Source organism: Lathyrus oleraceus, chromosome 3 (assembly GCF_024323335.1).
Source record: "Lathyrus oleraceus cultivar Zhongwan6 chromosome 3, CAAS_Psat_ZW6_1.0, whole genome shotgun sequence".
NCBI lineage: Eukaryota > Viridiplantae > Streptophyta > Magnoliopsida > Fabales > Fabaceae > Lathyrus > Lathyrus oleraceus.
The window spans coordinates 18592668-18617120 of NC_066581.1; the positions used below are offsets into that span (position 1 = coordinate 18592668).

Sequence of the window (24453 nt, forward strand, 5' to 3'; positions counted from 1 at the left end):
TCCAGAATGCGGGACTCTACTCCACTTGACAGACTCTATATACAAAGGATCTTGGGTGTTTATTCAAAATGCATCAGCACGTAGTGCGAGCAAGATGAAAGACTCAACTGAATAGCAGGGGATGGATTGCACATCTCTTCTATCTACCAATGCCTCTTCACTTAGGAGGTCATTGAAGTACATGGCACAAACATAAACAACCACAAACATTGCCTCTTAAGGAGGGCTTCAGACAGGTGCCTGCCAAAAGAAAATGACAGGTCTTCCAGACTACATGGAGAATAGGAAGTTACCTAGGTGGTATGCCAACCACAAGCAAAGCAACTCAAGCAATGAGTTAAAGCGGCTAAAGTACCTGTAAGAAAAGCTAAACAATCAGTACTATGTTCAGACAAACAATCAACAGTTAACAACAGTGGTTCCCAATATACACAACAAGCAAGCTTTATGTGCAAGCATTCAAATTGTTTCATCATCTCAAATGACCTACAAACAGCAAGGGTTAGTGGACAAAGTAAAGGCATCTCAAATCATGAGATCAACATCATCCCTTAGGACTATAAGCTTGAACCTGAAATGCACAACTCAAAAGATGAGTACCAACCACTAGCACCAAGGCTAGGGTCAAAGGCAAAGTAAAAAAGTCAAAACAGCAACCAATTCTCAACATGTAGCACATTTATTCTATCATGAACATGTCCTAAAAAGGACCAAACCAAAAGCATTAAGCAAAATCATTTTATGAGCAAAATATGGCAAGGCAAGCAAAAGGTGCATACAATTGGTAATCAAGAATCAAAATTCCATATCAAAACAGAAATGACTCAAACAATTATGGAAATTTTTATGTGCACACAACATGTCAAATACAATCATCATGCCAAAAATTATAATCAGAAGAGTTCAATTGGCAAGGCAATGAAAATGAATAAGATCAACATCAAATTGTGTGACACACATTGTCACACCATACAATCATGTGCATAAAATAGAAATGGAAAATGCTAAAAATGCCAAACCAAATCTCACAAGTCATGTATCATGTTGGGAATCAGCATACAAAATTTCATGGCAATTGGATCATTATTGAGTATTTCACATCAATTTGAATGAGGCATGGTACAAATGCATACATGTTCAAAGAATTCAGCACAATTTAATTTCCAGAAATGACAAAATCATAAAATTACAACCAAAAAATAAAAGACATCTCAAGGATCATGTAGAAAAAAATTGGGAATTAATTGGATCATTATTCAATTTATTATGATTTTTTGAATATCATGCATAAAATGAAATAAACATTGCAAAAACATGAAATAATAGTGAAAAGAAATGAAGAAAATGGACATTGCAAACAGGCAGAATCGAACCGGCCACACAGAGGCTCAAAGCGCCTCTCAAAATGCACCATATCAATTATTGATGTGGCAAGCCACATCACTGGTCCAAGCTGGCGTGGACGAGTCAATGAAGCGTGGTCCAATGGATTTGCCACGAGAGAGCCATGCAAGCGCTTAGTAAGCAAAATTAAAACAAATGAAATGCAAAATGGAAGAATCGAACACGCACGGCTATGGTGAAAGGCGCTTCTACAGTGCTTTCTATATGAACGAACCAGAAAACCCTAAGCCTGTACAGGCACGGCAGCGCACGGTGGAAACCACCGTCTTCTTCATGAAGACGGTGGAGGAACAGTAACCATCTCCAAAAAAAATTCCAGAATTCACAAAAAATTACATCAACAGAAAGCTACTTCCATGCACATCACAGATCAATCAATATTTAAACCTAATTCTTCCTAAATCAAGAGAATCGAAGACAAACATTTTTGTATTCAAACTTTCAAGTCCATATAACTCAGCCAATAATCCACCAAATCACATGAAATTTTTGCCAGATTAATCAGCATGAGAAGATCTACACTAACATGGCAAAAGATTGGAGAATTAAGAGCTTCGAAAAACCTACCTCTTGAAGAGCAGTTTCTGGAATTTGCAGTTTCAAGGCCTGACACGATTCAAATCCACTCCTGTATCACTGTTATGAAGCTGTGTGAATGAATTGAGGCTTGGAGAGGCTTAGATCTAGCTCAAAAAACAGTTTCCATTGCTATGTTCGTGAGCTTCATGTGCTTAATTCTTCACCAAATTCTGCAAATCAAAGCTTGATCTGTACCAAATGATGATCAGAGAACACAAATATGCAAGAAAAATCAAGTGTTATGTGGAAAAAATTTGAATTATGGTGGAGAGAAATTTTGGAGGGAAAGTTTGAATCTAGATCTAGAATGATGAATTATGAAAATTCTGTTATGATTAGGGCTTTATATGATATGTTAATCCATTTGCTAATTAAAATTAAGCATGGTTAATGAAAGTTTAGTGAGAAATAAGGTGTAGTGCAAAATTGGAATTTTCACCCCATGCATGCAACATGCACGTGAACAGTACCACATGGCCATGCAATTTCACTTAAAATCATCTTATGAACATGTTGGAATGGTTAAAAAGCTCATATGATGCACCAAATTCAAATTCATGATTTTCCCTCCAAAATGAGCATGAATTAACAAATGGTCATGTGATGAAATTTCATGCAATGCCTTGATGGATTTGGAAAATATGAGTCATGACACGCATTATGCAAAAAGAGGCACTCAATTTGGAGTTATGAGTCAAAAGTTATGGCATTTTGAAGTTCCATGCACACTTGGCAATGATTTGATCATATCTCCTCAACCATTCATCAGATGCTCATGATCTTGGAATTTTTGGAAATGGGAGAGAAAGATCTTCAACTTTCATGTTGGACAAAATTTCATTTGAAGCTTCTTTGATGTTGTAAAGTCAAGTTGAAAGTGGTCCAAAACTTGCCATTTTTGGAAACTTGAAATTACAGGTCACTTTCCATTTTGGGAAACTTTTGCTCTGGCTTCAAAATCTTCAAGGTAGATATTTGACATGATGAATAAACCTCTTTTGGACATGAATGAAGTGTCTCAAACCATTTCTCCACCTCCTAGCCCTCAATTGACTTGCAGTTGACTTTTATGGGCCCCAGATGACCTGAAACTGCACTGATGACTTTTGAGCCTTCAACACTTGGTCAAGTTGCTTCAAAATGAACCTTGGTTCATATAAGCTCTTCAGAATACCCATGTGGCCTTCATCTCAAGGAAATGCTCTCTTTGCACAGAGGAATTCTCCTGATACCAGTCTTGACTGATGAGATGCAATGTACTATGCAGTATTAGTGTAATGTTAATGACCTAAAGAAATGAAATGAATGCATGAATTGGGGGTGCAAATTTGAGGTGCTACAGAGGCTCCTAAGCCCAATGCAATGGCTAGATGAAGATGAGAAAAAGCATGAAAATGGTCCACAAAGTTCCTAATCATCATATATGTTTCCCAAGTATCTCAATTTTCCAATTTTATCAAGATAACCCAAAGGGCTTGAAGATTGTTTCCCAAGGAAACCCTAATTTCATTGTGTTTTGACTGTGCCTTGCCCATGAAGCAATCTCAACCTCTGATCTAATTTAAGCAAGGGAAGTTCTTTCATTCATCACTTTATGCATATATGAGCCTATTTGAGGATCCTCAATCATTTATTCATCAAGATTGGAAGTTTGGCCTTGAAAAGTTGACCGGTCAAATCATCTGACTAAATTGAGGATCAATGAGATATAACTTTTGATGTATTTGTAAAATGAAGATGGACCCAAGAGAAATAATATTCCTAAGAACCATATGAACAAATTTCATGTTCATAAAAAATCCATTTGAAGCTTAGAAGGTCATCATTCATTTTAAAACATTATAGGTCATTTTGACTGAAACCCTAATTTTGGGTCAACTTACCAAGAGCATAACTTCCTTAATTTTTATGGTTTTGAGGTGAGACAAAATGAATTAGAAAGCTTAAGATGTATAATTCAAATGTTATATTGGACAAAATTTCATAATCATAAAATAAATATATGTGATAATACAAAACATTATAGGTAATCTTGGACCTAATTCATTGAATTTGAAAAAGTACCCAACTTCAAATGTCAATAACTTTGTCATGGTAAATCCAAATGATTCAAACTTTGAGTCTATATTGGCCATATTAAAAATATCTACAACTTTGATGTTGAATATTTTTTCATTTGAAGCTTGTATAATGAAGACAAAGGGGTTTGATTAAGCTTGCTTTTGGTGAAATTTTTCAAAGTGATTTGAATATGTTTTGTACTTGAATTTTCCCATCCAGTTTTCATCAATTTGAATATGCCAAATGATTTTTTCCCAACATGACTTTTGTTCCTTATTTCAAGGGCTTTCCAACCATTACTCACAATACTCATTTGGATCTACCATTTGTAAGTTTCAAAATTCTTTTCATTTATGTGCATTTTGGTATTTTATGGTGAAACTTGAATTGCAAGCATGTTTCAGTCCAATGCACACGACCAATTGCCCTCTACATGATATCAGCAAGCTTTTGCATTCATCCATGGGCCTTCCACACGCCTACAAAGGCCCATGCAATTCAAATTCCATTTGCCATGCACATGAACAAAGTGTGATCAGCTGATGCATTCACCTATAAATAACCACTTCCTCTCATTCATTTGCTAACCTTTTGGAGATCCCAAGTGCTGCAGAAGTGAAACCATAGCCATTACCAAAGGAATCACTCAATATTTTTCACACTTTTGAGCTTGAAATTCAGTATCATTAGCTGAGTTTTAAAGCCAGATTCCTTAGCCTATCACTTCCATTACATTCATAGATCAAGAAGGAGCGATGATTTTGGAGAATTCGTGGCCAAAAGTTCATCAATTTGAAGGTATCCATTCAAACTTTTTGGATATGAATCTCCTAATTCAATGTAGCATTCTTGTGTTTCTGTGTTTTTTTGAAGTCCTCATACTTGAGGTAATCTTGTGATGCATTCAATTTATCATTTCATGAACAACCAATATGAACACCATGATTTTCTCCTTCACATTTCTCTCAATATAGGAAGAGTGAGAGAAATCCATTGGTACAGTGATGATCTCCATCACACGAGCTTCATTTCCATGGCCTTGTTTTTAATTTTCATTAAGATTCATTTCTCTGCAATTTTGGTCGGATTCTGTTGCTTCGCCGGAGAAGACGGTGGTTTCCACCACCACCACCACCACGTGTCTTGCTCCTTGGCCATTGGATCTCCATTTCAGGATCTAATCGTGTGCATCCGTTTTGATTACTTCATTTAATCCTTTGTGTGGTGCGTTTGACTCGTGAGTAGCGTGTTCCCTCAGATCCAAATTGTTGCCTTGTGTCGCGTCAATTAATGAAATGCATCTGATGGCTCTGGCTTTTTCGCTTATTTCATTTTCTTTTTATTTTCTGTTAATTCCTTTTATTTTCAAAAATTCATTAAAAATTAATTTGAAGTCAGAAAAATATGAGACCAATTCCAAAAAATTTCTTGAAAAATCTAGTTTCATATTATGATTTTTAATCATTTTTGTGACTTCATTTGAAAGTGGGAACATTACTTGGTTTTTATCTGCACGATTTGTAATTGCTTGTTGATATCTAACACATGCTTGCAAAATTGATTCTTCCCACTTTCACTCCTTAACCCTTATGCACCAAACCAATTCAAGAAAACCCATGTGGACCTAGATTAGGACCTAGAGTTAATCCATTATATATATTAAAAAATTCATGGAACATTTTCCTTTTTGAGTTACATTTAAATAGAGTTTTTTCTTGTTTTTGTTGAAGGTTTTTTAAGTAATTCAAGTGCTATAACAGGTTAGCACGGGTTGGTAACCGGTTATAACAAAGTTTGATATGTATTCCGGTAACAGAAAAGTCATGTTTTTGCAGGCATAACCGGTTATAAGATTTGATGTAACCGGTTACCACTGAAGCTGGATTAATTTTCATATTAATTAGTATCAGGTGTAATTGAGTACCCACTTTTGTGTAATCGGTTACAAGCCCGAGTTTTTGTAGTTTCTATTATTGTACTTGGTCAAATTGTATCCCAATTGATTTGTAACTCTTATATAAGTGTTTAGGGCGCACTCTCACCCTAGTTAATAAAAATATATCATCTCACCCTCAATACTCTCTCTCTCTATCTATCTATCTATCTCAATTCTCATATTTCACTCTCCACATTCAAAATTACTTCACCTTTATTTCACCAATCTTGTGGTTGCTTGTTCCAACATTTGACATCAAGAACATGGTTTAAATCCACAAACACCTAGTGTGCAACATGAATTCTGTTTCCAATGAAAGAATCCCTGCAAATTTACTCATTATTGATGCGAAGAACTACAACAAATGGTGCAAGCAAATGAAGGTATTGTTTGGATACTAAGATGTTCTTGAGGTGATCAAGAATGATGTTACTCCTCTTGTTCAGAATGCTACTAAAGCGCGACAAGCAACACATAAAGAAGAGAAGAAGAAGAATTACAAAGTGTTGTTCTTGATTCATCAATGTGTTGATGGCGACAACTTTGTCAAAGTTGGTGATTGTGAATCGTTGAAGCAAGCATGGGAGATATTAGAGAAAGCTTATCCAGGGGTTGACAAGGCGAAGGTGGTGAGGTTACAAACTCATAAACGTCAGCTCAAATTGATTCAAATGGGGGAAAATATACAATCAACAATTTTACAACGAGAATCACTAGTTTGGTGAACCAAGTGAAGGCATGTGGAGAACCATTACGGAGCAATATGTTGTCACTAAAATCTTGCATTCTTTAACGCCAAGATTTGACAACATAGTTGTGACGATTGAAGAGTCGAAGGATCTTGCGATGATGAGCAAAGAAGAGTTGTAAAGTTCTCTTGAGTCTCGTGAGCAAAGGATTGGGGAGAGGAATAACGATTAGGAAAAGGCGGAGATCGCTTTGCAAGCTTGATTCAATAAGAATGACAAGAGATCGAAAGAAAAACGGTCCATGATAATAAAGGGAATTTTCAAAATTTTGGTGGAAAAGAGTCCTAAAATTCAAAGAATTTGACTTGTCAAAGGGGTGAGAGCAGCTATAACAAACATGGTGGTTAAGGAAAATTTAGAGGTGAAAGGAAGAGGTTTGACAAGAGCAATAAATAGTGCCACAAATGTCAATGGTTCGATCATTTTGCGAAAGAATGCAATGCGAACAACAAGAGATCTCAAAGAGATGAAACCAATGTTCCAAGGCAAGAGTTTGATGAAGAGAATACACTTTTGGTCATGATCACATAAGAAAATTGTAGCAGCAAGCAACTGCAACAGCTCAAAGAATGTTGAAAAATTGAGATGTGATTGATTGAATGATACGATTGACCGGTTGTGTGAAGAGGAAGACGTTGTGATGAGTATAAAAGGGGATGAAGCCAAGGTTCCAAGACAAGAGTTTGATGAAGAGAATACACTTTTGGTCATGATCACAGAAGCAAATTGTAGCACCAAATAACTACGAGACAACAACTGCAGTAGCTCAAAGAATGCTAAAAAATTGAGACGTGATCGATTGAATGATACGATTGACCGGTTGCGTGAAGAGGAAGACGCCATGATGAGTATAAAAGGAGTTCAATGTCGTGAGAAGTGGTATTTGGACTCGGTTTGTTCAAATCATATGACGGGAAGAAATGATTGGTTTTTCAAAATCAATCGTGCCATAAATAGCAAAGTAAAGTTTGTGAATGACACTACTCTAATGGCTGATAGTATCAATGATGTTTTGATCATGAGGAGGGATGATGTGTAACAACCCAATTTTAGTAATTATTTCTTATATTATTATTATTATATTATATTTTATTTAGTTGGAGTGTTAAGTAATTAATTGGTTGTTAGGTAGTATAATAATTGATTATATTAATTGATTTGGTGTGTTAATTAATTATTTAGTTGATATGAGATATAATTGAATAATTGATTATATTAATTAACTTGGTGTGTATATTGTGTTGGTTTAATTTATTTGATTTAAATAGAGATATTATAATACTAGGTATTATTGGGCCTAATAATTAAATTAGAGGTATCATTCTTTAAGCCCAAATATAATAATATAAATAGTAAGAGGTGAGGAGAGTGAGAAGTAGGATTCATTTGCTCATTGACGGCAATAGAGAAAGAAAAGAGGAAAAGTAAGGAGAAGAGGGGAAAAACAAGAGAGAAGCTAAGGTTTCCAGAAAATTGAAGAGGTAAGGGGGAGAATCCTTATTATTATGGGTTAGTATGATTGGGTCAATGGGTAGAAATAGGTTTACGTTGAAATCCCTAAATTTCATGGTTTTGGAATTGTTAGGTTTTGATGAGTATTCTTGAATTGTGGTGATTTTATTGTGTTAAAACTGCAAATTAACGTTATATACTTAGAGTATTGTATGAGTTATAATTTTCTGAACGTTTGGCTTTTTACGGAATCGAAATCGGAGGTCCGAAAGACCTCCAACGATGAAAAACGCAGAAAATTCTACATTCTGTTTTGTGTTAACCGGTTACCCACATGGCGTTAACCGGTTTACTTGCTAAAAACCTGCCCAGGTGCTGATTCTGTTTTGTGTTAACCGGTTACCCTCAGGGTGTTAACCGGTTACATGCTAAAAACCTGCCTAGAAGTTGATTCTGTTTTATGTTAACCGGTTATCCTCCGAGCGTTAACCGGTTACCACTGTTGAAAAATGAAAATTTGAGATTTTAAAAGTTGTATTCATTTCGAAATGCAATCTAAGTGTGAGTAGTTGATAATTAGCCTATACTTGTGAATGATATATTGTTATGAATGTGTATATGTACCATTGGTGGATAATTCATAGAGTTGAATTATGGTGATATGTGGAATGTTAAGATGGTAGAGATGATCTTAATTGCATATGTGTTGGTATTTGTACATTCATTCATGGCATGGTCGGCTTCATGGTGGAAGCGGTGAAACTGTGGGTTCACATGGTATTAGACGTTGATCCTTGAATGGAAATAGGCGTAGCAGACATTGATCCTTAATTGGAAATAGACGTAGTGGCTTTGATCTTGTCCGGATCGGAAGCGGGGCTTGGATTCTAGATATTGAATCAGAAAGCGGTGAAACATTGGGTTCACATTGCGGTACCACATGCATAGAGTCACATGTCTTGCATTGAGTCACATTAGAGTTAGGTGATAATTGAATGTTTACATTGATGTGATTGTGAGGTGTGTATGAGATATGGTAATTGAATTTGGTGATGTTTGGATACATAATTTGGCAAAATATGTGCTTATGTGATAGTTGTAGTTGTGTGTATATTTGGGAATATAATATTGGATTTGAATATTATACTCCTTGAGTTTTATGTGTGCTTGAAACCTGTGAAATAAGCGTTGGTTAGTATTATTGACATGGTTATACAAGGTGTGATGAATTCCGTTCATTGTTGATTTAATCATTGTGCTTTATTATACTTCTTCATAATGATTTGAATTCTCACCCTTCTGTTTGAATGTTGCTTTACATGGCATCGTGCAGATACTCAAGAGTAGTATTGCTGAAGTAAGTGAACGGTAGCTCACTCGAGATTAGCTGGAGAGCTTCGGTGCTTTGTTTTAGAGACTAAGTAGTGAGTCAATGCTCTGGTCATGTAACACGGGGTAGATTAGTAGTATTGAACTCATATCTGATTTGGATACGTATTACGTTATTACTTGTGAACATGTTTATTTGAAATTTGCTGTTTGAGAGGCCATAGTGCCAAATATTCTGGATATGGTTTTATTTTATCTTGAGGAGATTATTGAGAGATGATCATGGTATGGGACATGGATCATTTCATGAAATGCATGAGTATTCATTATTTTCTGCTGTGAACGCATATTCTTGAATATTCATGATAATTGAAATGTATTAGTTTAAATGACCAGGTGTATTGTATATTGATGATGAATGATGTTTGGTTTTTGAAAGCTTTTAGTTTTTGAAAACATCGATGTGACGCCCTTTTGTTTATATGCGTGCTTATTTACTCTGATTATATGTTAAGTATTTTGGGGTAGAAAAGGGGTGTTACATGATGGACATTCCTTGATTAAAGATGTCGTGTATATTCCGGGAATCAAAGGTAACCTTCTAAGTATTTTCCAATTACCTGAGAAGGTTTAAAGATTCACATGGAAAATAAGGGGCTGCATATTTTGGATGCAAAGGGAGTTTTGATCCTTAAAACGCCTATGGCTGTCAATAGAACCTTAAAGGTTGAGTTGAAGGTTATGGAGCATACATGTGTAATCTTGTCCAAAACCTTGAAGGAAAACCCCACATTGATTTTCTTATTTGAAACCCTTAAAGATCTCAATCCAATTTACAATTCAACAACCTAAATTGGACGTTATCAACTCTAATTGATTATGTGTAGGTTAAAGATGATGAGAACTCTTTGAAATCCCTTTTTTCATGTAGGCTTACTCTAAAACCTTACTAGAAATGATGCATGCATGAAGTATTTATATGTTTGCAAGTTGGAGGCAAAAGGAATGCAAAAGGATTAGAAAAGTATGCAAACTTTTAATATTTTCAATGCATGTGTCGACCTATGTAAGTCATTTGTCAACCTATTTGATGCATGTGTCGACCTATATAGGTCATTTGTCGACACATATAGTCGGCACATCAAACATAAGTTACAGGCTTTAAAAATGACTTACATGTGTCGACATGTAACTCGTATGTGTCGCATGTATAAGTCATGTGTCGACCTGTATAGGTCATGTGTTGACACATAGAAGAAACAAATTCATAAAAACTTATTTTTAATGCATGAAACCTTTTCTAACTCATTTCAAAATGTTTTTATGCCTCCTAATGCTAAGATGCACATTAAGACTCAGAGGATACCGTCCAATATACATAAATGCTAAAGTATCCTATTTTTTATATCATACAAAATACATCTAACGAAAAGTTTCACTCATAACTAACTTCGAAAATCCTTCTATAAGCCATCTATAATAACCAGGCAAACCTAGAAAATTTCTAATCTCAATAATAGACTTAGCAGTCTCCCACTACAACACGACGTCAACCTTGGACGGATCAACTCATATAACACCACTAGGAATTACATGACCAAGAAAAATCACTACTTTCAACCAGAACTCACACTTGAACAACTTCACATGCAACTTCTTATCTTGAAAAGTCTGTAGCACAACTCTCAGATGTTCTACATGATCTTCATATGTCTTGGAATACACTAAAATATTGTCGATGAACACAACCACAAATTGATTCAAGTACGGATGGAAGATCCTATTCATATACTCCAAGAATACATCTGGAAAATTAGACACACCCAACGACATCACTGAATACTCGTAGTGACCATATCAAATTATAAACGCAATCTTCAGAATATCTTATGCCTTCACACGAATCTGATGATAATTTGATCTTAAATCAATCTTATTGAACACGCAAGCACTAACTAACTAATCCATCAGATAATCAATTCTCGGAAGAGGATACTTATTCTTGATAGTAATCTTATTCAGTTTTCGATAATCAACACACAATCTCATGATACCATCTCTCTTTTTAACCAACAACATTGGTGCTACCTAAACGAAACACTAGGTCGAACAAACTTCTTCTAAAGCAGACCCTCTGATTGTTTCTTCAACTCACTCAACTCTGAAGCAGACATTCTATAAGGTTCCATTCATACATGACTAGTACCAGGTACTAAGTCTATTGAGAACACAAACTTGTGCTCTGGTGGCAAATCGTTAATATCATCAGGAAACACCTCTGGAAATTCACACACAACTAGTAGATCACCAAGCACAACTTTTGTTTCAACCTTCAAAGAAGAGAACGTTATAAACACCTGAGCATCATTCTTCAAGAACTCCTCCATTTTATTAGCAGACATAAACATCAAATCTTCACCTTCTTCAAACTCTAGAAATAATACGAACTTGTCGAAATAGTTGACATGAGCACGATTGAACTCCAACCATTTCACTCCTAGGATAATATCAAGTTAACTTAATGGTAAGCATACTAAGTCAATACCAAATACCTTACCATAAATAGTCAAAGTGAAATTCAAGCAAATCCACGAAGTAGTCACCGAACCATTAGTTGGGGTATCAATGACCATACTTCCAACCATATAAGACACTTCAAGATTCAACTTTCTAGCACAATCAAGTGATATAAACGAATGTGTCACACCCGTGTCAATTATAGCAATCAGGGAAACACCATTAATAAATCACGTACCTCGAATCAAGTTATCAAATCTAGTAATCTCTGCTCCACTCAAGGCAAAAACTTTCCCTCCGCAATGAACTTCCTTTGGTTTCTGGCACTAATTATTAATGTAAATTGTTTCTCCACAGTTGAAGCAAGTCAAAACATTGCTCTTACAATCAACAATATAATGTCCTAACTTTCCACACTTGAAACATTTCTCACAATAACTCTTGCATTCATTAGCACAATGACCCACCCATCCACCACTAAAATATCTTATAGAAGCAATAATGCCTCCCTCACTTGTCTCTTTCCCATCTGAAGCCTTCCACTTCCCTTTATCAGTTGGAGCCTCATAAGGTTTTCCATGATTTTGATTTACTTTTCTTCTCATTAATAGTCTTATAATGAGCATATCTAGCACGACTATCTTCATCGTAGATTTTACATTTATTAACCCGCACAGAGAACTGACGAATCTCCTAACACATGATGAATTGTTTGATCTCTAGACGCAAGCCACTTTCAAACATGATACACTTGGAACCCTTAGCTCCTACCCCATTGTGATATGGGAAAAATCTAGATAACTCCTTAAACTTTGTAGCATGATCAACAATTGTCGTGTTTCCTTGCTTCAGCTCAAGGAACTCGATGTCCTTCTTGTTACAGACATCAGCAGGAAAGTACTTCTCAAGGAACTCAATTTTGAAATTTTCCCAAGTGATTGCAGTACCAGTAGCTTGAAGCCTTTGACCTGTATTTTCCCACAAATACTCTGCTTCCTCGGCCATCATATGAGTATCAAACAGAACCTTCTACGCGTCGGTGCAAGCCATCACCCTGAAGATCTTCTCAATCTCTTGCAACCAAACCTAAGGGCCTTTCGGGTCGTACCTCCCCTTAAAATTCGGTAAATTGTTCATCTGAAACTTACTCAGCCCAGAGAACTCATTTGCCATCCCATTCTAATTTCGTAGTGTCTGATTTGCCTGACCCATCACATGATCCATAACTTCCAAAGCATCAGCCATTGCGGAATTATTTCTTCCAGCCATTTTTTTGAATTTATAGTAAACAACCATTACAAGAAACATTGCATCGACATTGTTTATACACACATGTCGCATACTATGGAACATATAACATCACAAAACATGGTCGAATGGACCAACCAAACTCGGATACCACTATGTAACACGAATAAAAAACCTGATTCATACTTAAAGAATAAAATCAACATTTTAGAATGCTACTCAAACATAACATACATACTTTCCAATTAATTCCAAAACTCGCAGCGGATTTCAAAATAATTAACATAAACTTCAATTATCTCTTCAAAAGAAGTACTCAACAAAATTAACAAATTCAAACATTAACTCAAAGCAATTAAGCGATCTATTCCCCGATGTTATATATCAAAGCAATATTCCTAACTAAACAATGATAAAACAATAAAAAAATCAAATAGAGCTTTATAATCCTCTTCCAACTCAAAACGACACTTATCCATCCTGAGTATTTGTACACCAATATAAAAAAAACAACACAAATAAATAAATATCCCATAATCCAATATACAATAAAATTTTGTCAATACTAAAATAAAAATTTGGATTTGTGACCGAGCACAAGGAAGAAAAGCTAAAAAAAACCTTGTCCATTTGGAGGGCCCTTTGTTTTGTGAAGTGTTGCACGTTGATTGGTGATTGTTGATTCATTGTACATCCTCCCCTCTTTGCTTGTCAATTCATTGGTTTTGTAAGGACCACCGCCTAACAGAAACAAAGAAAAGAAAAAAGGGCTATACAAAAGATGGAGGACTAATATTACAAGTTTTTTAATTTATCATCGAAAATTTAGGAGTTTATTGAAAAGATTTTTCGGTAATACATTTTAATATTAAGTAAAGTTAATAGATTTTCTAAAGTCATAAGTTAAGAGATATATATAGATTTTTTTTTAATTGTGTATTAATTTGATTAAAATTTATAATTAATTGTTTTATTACTTTTTTAACTTAAACTTTTTATTTGTAAGTGTCACCTTTAGAACAAAAATTAATATTATTGTTTAATATTTAATATTTAAGCATACAGAATTGAAAATTTCTCTAATTCATTTCACCTAAAAAAAATCCAAATTAAAATCTTAAATGAAATAATTATTAGACTTTTTATCTTCATATAAATTTAAGTCATTAAGATTATTTTAGATCAGAACTTATTATCTTTTAGATGATGGAAAAACTCAATTGATATGTATATTTAAGTTAAATAAATATAAATAGTTGATTTATAATTTAATTCTTAATGACAGCAGCTAGTTTAGGGTCTAATATTTGATTACGGTATTTATTTATATTTATATATTATTGTAAATAAATTTTGTTTAAATAAACTATTTTTTATCAATTTAATATCATATATATTAAATTGCATTAAATTCAAAAGTATCATAATATCCTAGACTGTTGCCACAAAGTGATAGTGCATTCCATTACTAAAGATTCCTACATGAGTTTCTATCTTCAGCCATCGAAACATTAATCCTTATGTGCACTGCAAATAGTTTTACTTTGTGTGGACCCCATGAAGTGAAGGAATCATTTGGAAGCTAACATAGCTTGAACTAAATAATCACTTTTTAGGACAAGTGCTTTGCATTATTTTTGTTTCTATGATAACGACGTTGGAAATTCTCCACCCCATTTTTCCACACTTGTTTTCTTTTCAACTTTCACACGTAATTTCACAAAATTTACATCATGACAATTTCATTATTACTACTTTTCATTTCGCCAAAACTGCTATACGCGTAGTATTAATTTGGTCTTAATCAAAAGAGTAATGTGCAAGAAACGTATTTCAAATTAACACCTAGTTTTAGTCCACTAATAGTATTCACCAACCTTATGCAACAAATCTAATTTTTAAAATGGATCAACCAAATCAACCATATTTATACATATAATTAACTATAGGACTTAAAATTAACATAATTGAATCACTATGTTTAGTTAGTCTAGAATGGAATATAAATTGAACCGAAACTGAAATGGATTCGAACCAATACTAAAAAGGAAAAATGTTTAAAACAATTTTAAATTTTTTAATTAAAAAAAAGTATAATTGTAACAATTAATTCGATTTAGAAAAAATTGTCTTCTAGCATGTGGTACGACTTAGAATTCATAAATTCATAACCAATATATCAAACCAATTCTTTTGGTTTGTTTCGGTTCTGAATAAATTGAAACCCTATTTGGTTCGGTTTTCGACTCTACCATTAACAACCCTAATTAACAAGGTGTAAAAGTATCATTATCCTAATCATATATATATATGCAATATCCCTTTGGCTAATTGGCCCTTTAACAAATAAAATAGTGAAAGTTGGATAAAAAGGAACAATGATTAAGGTGCCGACACTCATTAAGAAGAAAGAAAACAAAGGAAAGGGAGACCCTACACAACTCTCAGTCTCACACTATAATTAGGCACCCCCTATCTTCTTGATGATACCGAGTTACCAACAACAAACTCCACATGTAATACCGCCATTAACAAAATACAAATACCCAATTTGTCAACACTTGAAATTGGTTGGCTAAGGGACAAAGAAATTATGAATAGTTACAAACTTAGGTATCATAAACATCAATCACGAGCAGAAAGACAAATGGCAAAACAGAAAAAATAGTAAAGGCTAGAGCTTTTTTGTAAAAGGAATCAATCAATAATAGAGCAGACACTGAAATGTAATATAGCTCATATTCATTTATGCTTGATTGCATGTGAAGGAACGGTATGCAGTTAATGTACATGAAATATGTGAACTTTTATCTTTCCCATTTGTACAGAACAAAAAAGCAAGAAATTCATTTACAGTAGTGACTTTTCTGATTTTTGGAGGTTTAATCTCACTCACTGAGCACTCACTAAGCAGTGTGAGTTAAGGATTGAGATCTGTTGAGCCGCTCGAGAATACTGTTGGCCTTCCTTTTTGCTCTTGAAGTTCCGCATTGTGCTAGCATAGACAGTGTGCCATTGGCCTTTTCTTCTTCTTTGATTTCCTTCAACTTTGTTCTACGACTATAACAGATTGTATACAGAATTGCAACGCAATTTTCCTTGCATCTTTCTGATGTGCTTTCCCTTATATTCCTCATTAAGAAAGGAACAGCGTTGCGATTGCCCATTTCTTCAACAGCATCAGGATGACAGGAGAGGAGTGCCAGTATAGCCAACAGCTCGTCAACTAGAATGTGGTTCATGATCTTGTTCAAAATGACCTTAACCGCCCCTTCTCGCACGGTCCTCTCTTTATTATCGTGCACCAGACATAGGTTATATATGGCTGACGCAGCATCTTTCATGGCAAATGTATGTCCCTCGTCTAGAAGGCCAAGCAAATGTTTGATAGCTCCAGATTTTCCGATAATGAACTTGTTGGAATCAAGAGCTGATAATGTGAAAATAGCTGCAGCAGCATTGCTTTTCGTTGAAATGGTTCCCCATTTCAAGGCATCAATCAGCAGGTTAATGAGAGTTGGATCCTCTGCAAAAACTTTCTTATTATCGTCAAGAATTGAGAGATTCAAAACAGTTGTGATCAAATCCTCTTGAAGATCAGGGTGAGGACAAGCACCGCCTGGCGATAACGGACGAAGCAGCTGCGTGATCACATCACCAGACTCCTTAAAAAGGGTTCGAAACGAAGGTGTTCGCTTTGTTAACAAACGAAGCTCTTTCGCAGCTGCTTTCTGATCAGCAACAGACAATGACAACTTATGAAGCAGCGCATTTAAACGGTCTCTGTCAGCATCAGTCACAACATCGTCCGTATCACGAGTAGGCTGTGGTAGCTCAAGTCCACGCTCCTTACACCAATGCGCAATCATGTCACGAACCAAGTAATTCGGTGTAAGAATTGTGTGAGATAGAACTTGCTGGGTTTGAGGGCATGTTCTATTGCCTTCATTCAACCACCTCTGGATAAATGGCCGATCATAAGTCTACAACAGTAAAACAATAAATCAGAACAAATTAACATCAACACAAACATCAAATTATAAAGGCACCAGCATAACCCTCACCTCAAATACATAAACATATAATAATCATAATCAATAATCACATTTATTTATAAACAACAACCCTCCAGTTCCCATGTGAAGGACTTCGAAATTAATTCTGTCTGAAAGTAAATAAAGTCTGATCAAAATTGTTCCGAACAGAATTCAAATTTGAATTCTCCGAAACAATTCAGATTCTTCAAACCAATTCGTCCTTTAACGACTTGACCCTAGTAACATGATACATAACTAGTCTACTATACAGTAAAAAAAACAGTATCTATATCTACCACCTAATACAAATCTCTGTAACACCGATGTCTCTTTCGGTGTCTGAAACAGACAGAGACCACATACACTTATGATTACGTTAAATTTATTTACTTTTTCAAATTATTATCGGTATCAAACATGTCAGTGTCGAGTGTCTGTGTTTCTAGTACTCGGTGATTCACATATACTCATTTTTCTACCAGGATACAATTCAGGCTTCAACTAAGCTCTAAATCAAATAATGAACATAAAATTAAAACTCAATTTCCAAATCATTCATCTTAATTGAACCAACTAAACCAAAATACAAAACTAATCAAATGGATTAGAAAAACCTAGGTCTCAGTTATGGCTACTGTTGTATAGATCAATGGATTAACAAAAATTAACAAAAATAAAGGAAAACTATAAATTAATACTCCTATATATCAATAATAATAACAGAAAATTAGGTGAAATTAAATATAAATAAAAATAGAAAAAAAATGAAGGAATTGGACCTGTCCGGTGGACAAGATAACAGGATCGATCATCAACTGAGTAGAAATAGGGCAGCGAAATTCAGTCGGAGGGGCAAATTGGTCCAATTTATCGTCAAAAGAGTTCGTTCCATTCGGATTCGAATTCGAACGAGACTTGAAATCCTTGAGAGAAGAAAGAGCAGCGATTGCATCATCGGCGTTTTGCAAAGTATAGTCATCGGAGTCAACAATAGTCTTCACAATTTTCCATAACCGTTCCTTCAATTCCGATGCGGTTTTTTCCTCTATTTTCGCCGCCATAACCGTCACATAAACACAATGCATTGCCCTCACTCGCCACCACTACTACCATTCATTAACGGTTGCTTCTTTTTTTTTCTTTCTTTTTGACTCTGTGAATGGTAATGAATTAAATAAAAAGTAAATTATGACAGATGCTGCACACTAGACAACACTTTTTTTAATAAGCGCTTTTCTTATTAAGCACTTTTTCGTTCTGACTCTTTATTCCATTCTTTTCTCTCTCTGTTTGCAATATCAGATAGATAAAATGTAGCGTAGGGTGTGAAGAGAAGAACTAGAGTGTTGTGAGAAATATTAATATAATGTATCGACCCGGTTCGTATCGACCGGGTTCGGTTCAGATGGTTAGGGTGAGTAAATGAGTACAAAGTCACGGGAAGCAGTTTTTGGATGTTTCGACTTCCAACCGCTCATATCAAGTTCAACGCAACAAACAAACAAACCACCGATTTTAAGGAAAATACAAAAGTGAAACAATTGTGTTTGGTAAGTTAATTAACGTGTTCAAATTAATTGAATTGGTTTAGTACTAAGTACATAGTTATAAACATATTAAATGCGTTCGTATTTATTATGAGTAGGAATATAATTCAATATCAGGTTTTACAATGCTTATACACCAATTAGTTGCTCTAAATTTTAATGATCAATAAAATTTTATATGGTAATTAATGTGTATATTTTATATAAAGTATAAAGTATGTATTTAAATATATTGTATATACATGTATTAAATTTATATTTTTATATTTTAAGATATTTCATTATATTACTTAAATGTTTTTTGAAAAGAAATTGTAATTTAATAAATTGTAAATAAACTTATATTAAAGGAACAATTTTCTTATCAAATAAATATTTATATTTAAGGGGAAAAAAAAGAGAGAGAATACTAGATTGCCTTACATAAGACATATGCTGATCCTCAATAAGTTCTTTTGCTAATTAGATGGGAGAAGAAAATAATCACTTGAATTTGTAATATTAAATAAAACTAATAATTAAACTAATTTACATAAATAAAATGACATACAAAATTAAATAATATTTAATTGTATAGGAAAAAAATAATACAATCAATTAAAATGTATGAATATATTATATCGAAAAAAAAAGTGTCTCAATACATTCAACATTAAAGAATTTTTTATGGAAATATGAAATGTGGCTAAGCAAATGTTGATTTCTTTTATTTTTACATATTTTTCAAATTAATTATAAATTAATTTTGTATTTTTTTAAGATTACAAGTTATTTTACGATTATAATAAAATATTAATATTTTTTATCATACTCTTTATTATTTAATGTAAATTACATATTTGATAAAAAAAATAATATCCTTATTATTTAACTGTTTTAGTAAATGATAAAAAAAATACTAATGTCAAATATTTTTTTGTATCTTAATTGATCGCGTGCAATATTTCAGATGAATTTATTTATTTTTATTTATAGTTGGTGTAGAAAAGAAAAAGGATTTCGACTAGAGAAACAATATGAAAAGTAATTTCGACAATGTTAAAAAAGGCTAAAAGATTGTAAAAGAAATATAAAGTAACAATGCAATTAAAAGAAAGATGAAAGTAAATCGGCAAAGAACATAAAATGAAATGAAAATGGTGTTTCAAGATTCATACATTTTCTCAGGGAATCCTAACACTAGAATTCTTATTTATAAAGGTGTAAAATAACTATTTTCTAACGTTCGTTTCTTCAGCCTTCACGACGTAGATTCTTACATGTATCTTGCTTCTGAATATTCTCCATGTGTTCCTTGGGATAAGATTGAGAAGTAGTTATTCATTTTGTCCAAATAACTGTTGATCGGCGCACCTTATTGTCATCGAAAAACCCAAGCCATCATGTCGTCGAAATGTTAGAAGAAATATTTTCCAGAAAAATCTTAAGTCCCATTTGTACCTCTCCTCTTGAAACTTCGACTTTTGCATCATAACATGTTGACAAACATCTAGTTGATCTCAACTTGTTCCGAGTCTTCTAATTGTACTGAGATTTTAACCCTTGTCGAAAATCCTAGCTAACACTATAATTGAGGGGGAAAATAATTCAGGACATGTTTTGATTCTCAACAACAACAGTTTATATTTTCATTTCTTTAAAAATGATGCCTTTCTTTTTATTTTTTATTTTAAAAAAAATTAATGATCTATTCCTTCGGTTATTGATGACTTCTCGGCAAGAGTATCGATAATGTCGCAGTAATAAAATAAGATCGAATCCACATTGTTGTACCCCCAAATTTGCAGTTTTTTGTCTGGCTTATTTCTCATTGCATTTGCATATCCATCCATCATAGCACATTCATTTACAATTGTATTTTTAAACAAACATCATTAATTCAAAGGTTTTACTAAAGTGGCACCGACATAACAATTTTGGTTGGTTCGCTCCTTATGGATTAAGTCATGTGGGACTCCAATCTGTGGTATACGTCGGTAGTCATATTGATTTCATCATGACATTCGATATTGGGGTTACTAGGGGCTATCTCGGTCTCTGATTTATTCGATTCATGACACAAATGTTCATTCAAGTTAAAGAAATCGGATTCAAGATTGGTTCAAATTTACTCAAGTACAAAACGTAGTTCAAACAGCTGTTTCAGTACAAAATGTTCAATAGGCCAAAATCAACAAGTACACCAAGCTTTGATCATACCAATCCTGCAAAATCACACACAAGAAAAAAAGTCAAGTCATTATGCCTCACATATGAGCCCATGTATCAAAACAAAGGAAAAAACCATTTTTACTTGATGTTAATCGATTACCATATCTTGGTTAACCGATTAACCTGTTTCCAGTAGCCAAAAAGACCATTCGGCGTGATGTTAATCGGTAACCATATATTGGTTAATCGATTAACCTGCTTCCAGTAGCCAAAAAAGACCATTTTGCGTGATGTTAACCGGTTACCATATATTGGTTAATCGACTAACCTGGGACAATGAGCCAAAATGCTGCATTTTTCAGCAGTAATGCAGTTTTCTTTGCACTCCAAACCAGTCTCAATGTCTGCATCAATACATATTGTAACCTTTACATAATTATGCAGCAACCAACCATATCATTCATGCATTGAACCAAACACCTAACACTTTAATTCACCAAACTTCTCAACATTTGGGAGTTACTCATAACAGTCCCAAGCTAACTCCAAACCACTTCAACTAACTTCAAGCCGTATTTAACCAATTCCAAGCTTCACAAAACTAACTCTGAACCTCCATTTGATCCAAACCTATAACCTATATAAACACATCACTCTCATTATACCAAGAAAAATCTCAGAACTTGGTCATTCTCTCAAATTACTCATTGCAAATTCAACCTTCACTCTCTCACTTTATCTTCTCCAATTCTTCTCCCTACACCAAAGCTCAAATCACCATTGGAGCAAGTTTCACATTGAAGTTTGTTATCAATTGAGCTAAACCTCTTGCCTTCAATATTATTCCTACATTCATATAATCAACATCAACAACAATAATTCAATTCAAAATTTTTCAGAGTCGATTCTTGAAGAGGAGGAGTTCGTAGTAGAAGTAGAAGATTAAATGTTCGACGTAGCATACCTCTGGTTTTCACTTCATATTCTTCATATCCAACACAAAATTTCAATAACAAAGCTCCGTTCTTGCAGGTCGGTGAAATTTTATCCTTACTTGTTTGCTGAAATTTTGATACCACAATGTAGCTTATGTAGTGGAGAATCAAAACCCCAAAGTTTGGTGGATTGGTTCTCCTCAATCCCCATTTAATTTCAGATTTTGTGCTTAGGGTTCTTGACTTTATTGGCTCAATTTCTAGAATTTATTAACTTGTATTTAGAATAGATGAGAGATTAGGATAGAAGAGGTTGAGAGGAGTAGGAAGTTAGTGCTTTTTCTTGATTCCGACCAACTCCGTTGCCTCCGGCGCGGTGGTACTGGAGCTCCGGTAATGGTTCCTTTTTGACATGAAAATTGGAAGTTCATGTGTAGAGAAGAAAAAGTGGATTGCTGAATTTTCTACATTCTCCTTTGCAAATTCAGTTAGGCTTAGCCATTAAACCGAATATTTTGCTTTTCACACTCTTGTTTCAATAAATGCTAACCATATTGAATCCAACAACATTTCTTTGTATTTTGGGCTTATTATGTTGGGCCCAAATCCCTTATAGCTGAATTTTGTACTCTATGTTCAGGTTCTGCACCTCTTTCCTTGGGCTTGTTTATGACCTTAGGATTATTAAATTAGAATTTTTTTAGAATTTTTGAGTTTTGATTAATATTAGAATGTTGACAATTAGTTTTAATTAGATTTTTTTAGGAAATTAGAACTAATTAGATTTAATTGATTTTCATTAGGATTGCATGATTGAAATTTAATTCAATATCAATATTATTGTAAAATGACCATTTTTTCCCTTAAGGGTTTATTTTGTTATTTTTACCATAACAAATGCATGCTCCCTTAGGATAAATTTTGACTTAGGATTCTAATTAGTTTTAAATCAAGTTTTAACAATTGCATGCTCCCTTAGGAATAGCCTTTGAATTCAATTCTAACCCTTAGATTAGGATATATCATAGTTTTCAAATTAATTTAAACCTTTCGATTCAAGTTGATCAAAAGCAATTTTGATCAACTAAATCCTTTGATCTTGTATAATTCCACAGTCTAATTCAAGTGATCAAAAGACCCTTGATCACTTGATAAGACTTCTTCTATAAATTATGGAGCTCGAAGCCTCAAGTCAGACTCTCAATTAAGGCATCCCCAGTCATATCAAGCAACGGGTTATACAAGGCACATCAAAGGTGGTTCTTCAAGAGCTTGTTAAACGTAAGTTAGAATTGTGTGGCATGAGCCTTAAGAAATAGAGAATGAATGAGAATGGACAATTCCATTAACTCATTATGAATATCTTTGGATATGGGACGCTTGACCCAGTTGCTCATCGTATTCACCTCTATTCATAGACTTTAGCACAATTCAAATCATATGATTGGCAAGTCTCTCCCTTCATAAAGCAGTAGTGCAACAAACAAAGGACTTCACCAACAACTTATCAATCACAATTCAAGTCGTACGCCACGAGCCTTAAGCAATAGAGAATGAATGAGAGTAAAGAATTCCATTAACTCATTATGAGTATCTTTGGGTATGTGTCGCTTGACCCAGTTGCTCGTCGTATTCACCTTTACTCATATACTTTAGTGCAATTCAAATCAAACGATTGATAAGGTCTTCATCATTATAAGAAACAACAAAGATTTTTCTTCAGCAACTTGGAAGTTAGGATGAGAATTACACGTCACGAGCCTTAAGTAGTAAAGAAGGGATGAGAATAAAAAATTCATACCCTTGTTCTGGATATCCTTGGGTACGGGACGCTTGACCCATTTGCTCATCGTATCCACCTTTACTCATAGACTTTAGTGTGGTTCTTATCAAGTAACTATCAAGTCTCTTCATATTCAATCAATCACTTATTTTGCCTCAATCATCTTGTTGTCAGCCCTAGTGGGTTGAACTACGAAAGCTCTGATTTTTTCATTGCACAATGAGAATACATAGGCAGAAGAACCCAGATTCTTCGTGAACTACCCTATTTATCTAATCCTTCATTTTTCATTCATCAATCAAGACCATCTTTTTGAGATCAAATATACTTCTCCTTGTACTCCTTGTACATCCTTTTAGGACGATATAACGGCAGTCCACCCCATGAATCAAGAGTTGTTTGGATCGTCCCCAAACATTTAATTCATTCTTTTTTGGCTAAGACGCTGGTTTTCTCTTCAGTTCAGAGTCTATCTCTTTCATTTATCCAAGATACCATTCATCTGTGATCTCGAACTGTTTGTTCCTTAGCCAGTGGTACATTGTTCCCTGTACCATACAGTAATGAGATCATTCCTTGAAGTGGTGTTTGTCTTGTTAGACCTCGTTGCTTAGACAAATATCTCTCTCTTTATTCCATGGCAGTTAACCTCTGAAATTGGGTTTGTCTTGTGAGTCCTCGTTGCTTAGAAAAATACCTTTTGTTACCATTCTGTTGGTGCAAGT

The 24453-nt window shown here is 34.2% G+C and overlaps 2 protein-coding genes across 2 annotated transcripts; both read right to left on the reverse strand.

Moving 5' to 3' along the window:
• Positions 1 to 11469: 11469 nt before the first annotated feature.
• Positions 11470 to 13032, reverse strand: LOC127129431 (uncharacterized). The gene is made up of 6 exons (XM_051058616.1): positions 12799 to 13032; positions 12495 to 12668; positions 12266 to 12353; positions 12068 to 12163; positions 11706 to 12007; positions 11470 to 11598 (listed from the first exon to the last, which is right to left on the reverse strand). Exons 1-6 carry the CDS (start codon positions 13030 to 13032, stop codon positions 11470 to 11472), a joined length of 1023 nt encoding a protein of 340 aa, XP_050914573.1.
• Positions 13033 to 15995: 2963 nt separating this feature from the next.
• LOC127132176 (U-box domain-containing protein 9) lies at positions 15996 to 18650 on the reverse strand. The gene is made up of 2 exons (XM_051061068.1): positions 18092 to 18650; positions 15996 to 17258 (listed from the first exon to the last, which is right to left on the reverse strand). The coding sequence occupies exons 1-2, from the start codon at positions 18395 to 18397 to the stop codon at positions 16182 to 16184; spliced, it is 1383 nt and encodes a 460-aa protein (XP_050917025.1). The 5' UTR covers positions 18398 to 18650; the 3' UTR covers positions 15996 to 16181.
• Between the last annotated feature and the right edge of the window lie 5803 nt (positions 18651 to 24453).

Bases quoted from the DNA above. Each gene is read 5' to 3' on its own strand.
- LOC127129431 (XM_051058616.1), bottom strand. From the start codon at position 13,032: ATGGCCGAGGAAGCAGAGTATTTGTGGGAAAATACAGGTCAAAGGCTT. The intron at 12,164-12,265 runs GTACGTGATTTA...TGAATCTTGAAG, and splicing joins ATTTGATAACTTGATTCGAG to TGTCTTATATGGTTGGAAGT. The intron at 11,599-11,705 runs GTATGAATGGAA...TGTTTCGTTTAG, and splicing joins TAGTACCTGGTACTAGTCAT to GTAGCACCAATGTTGTTGGT.
- LOC127132176 (XM_051061068.1), bottom strand. From the start codon at position 18,397: ATGCATTGTGTTTATGTGACGGTTATGGCGGCGAAAATAGAGGAAAAA. The intron at 17,259-18,091 runs GTCCAATTCCTT...TTACTGTTGTAG, and splicing joins TTATCTTGTCCACCGGACAG to ACTTATGATCGGCCATTTAT.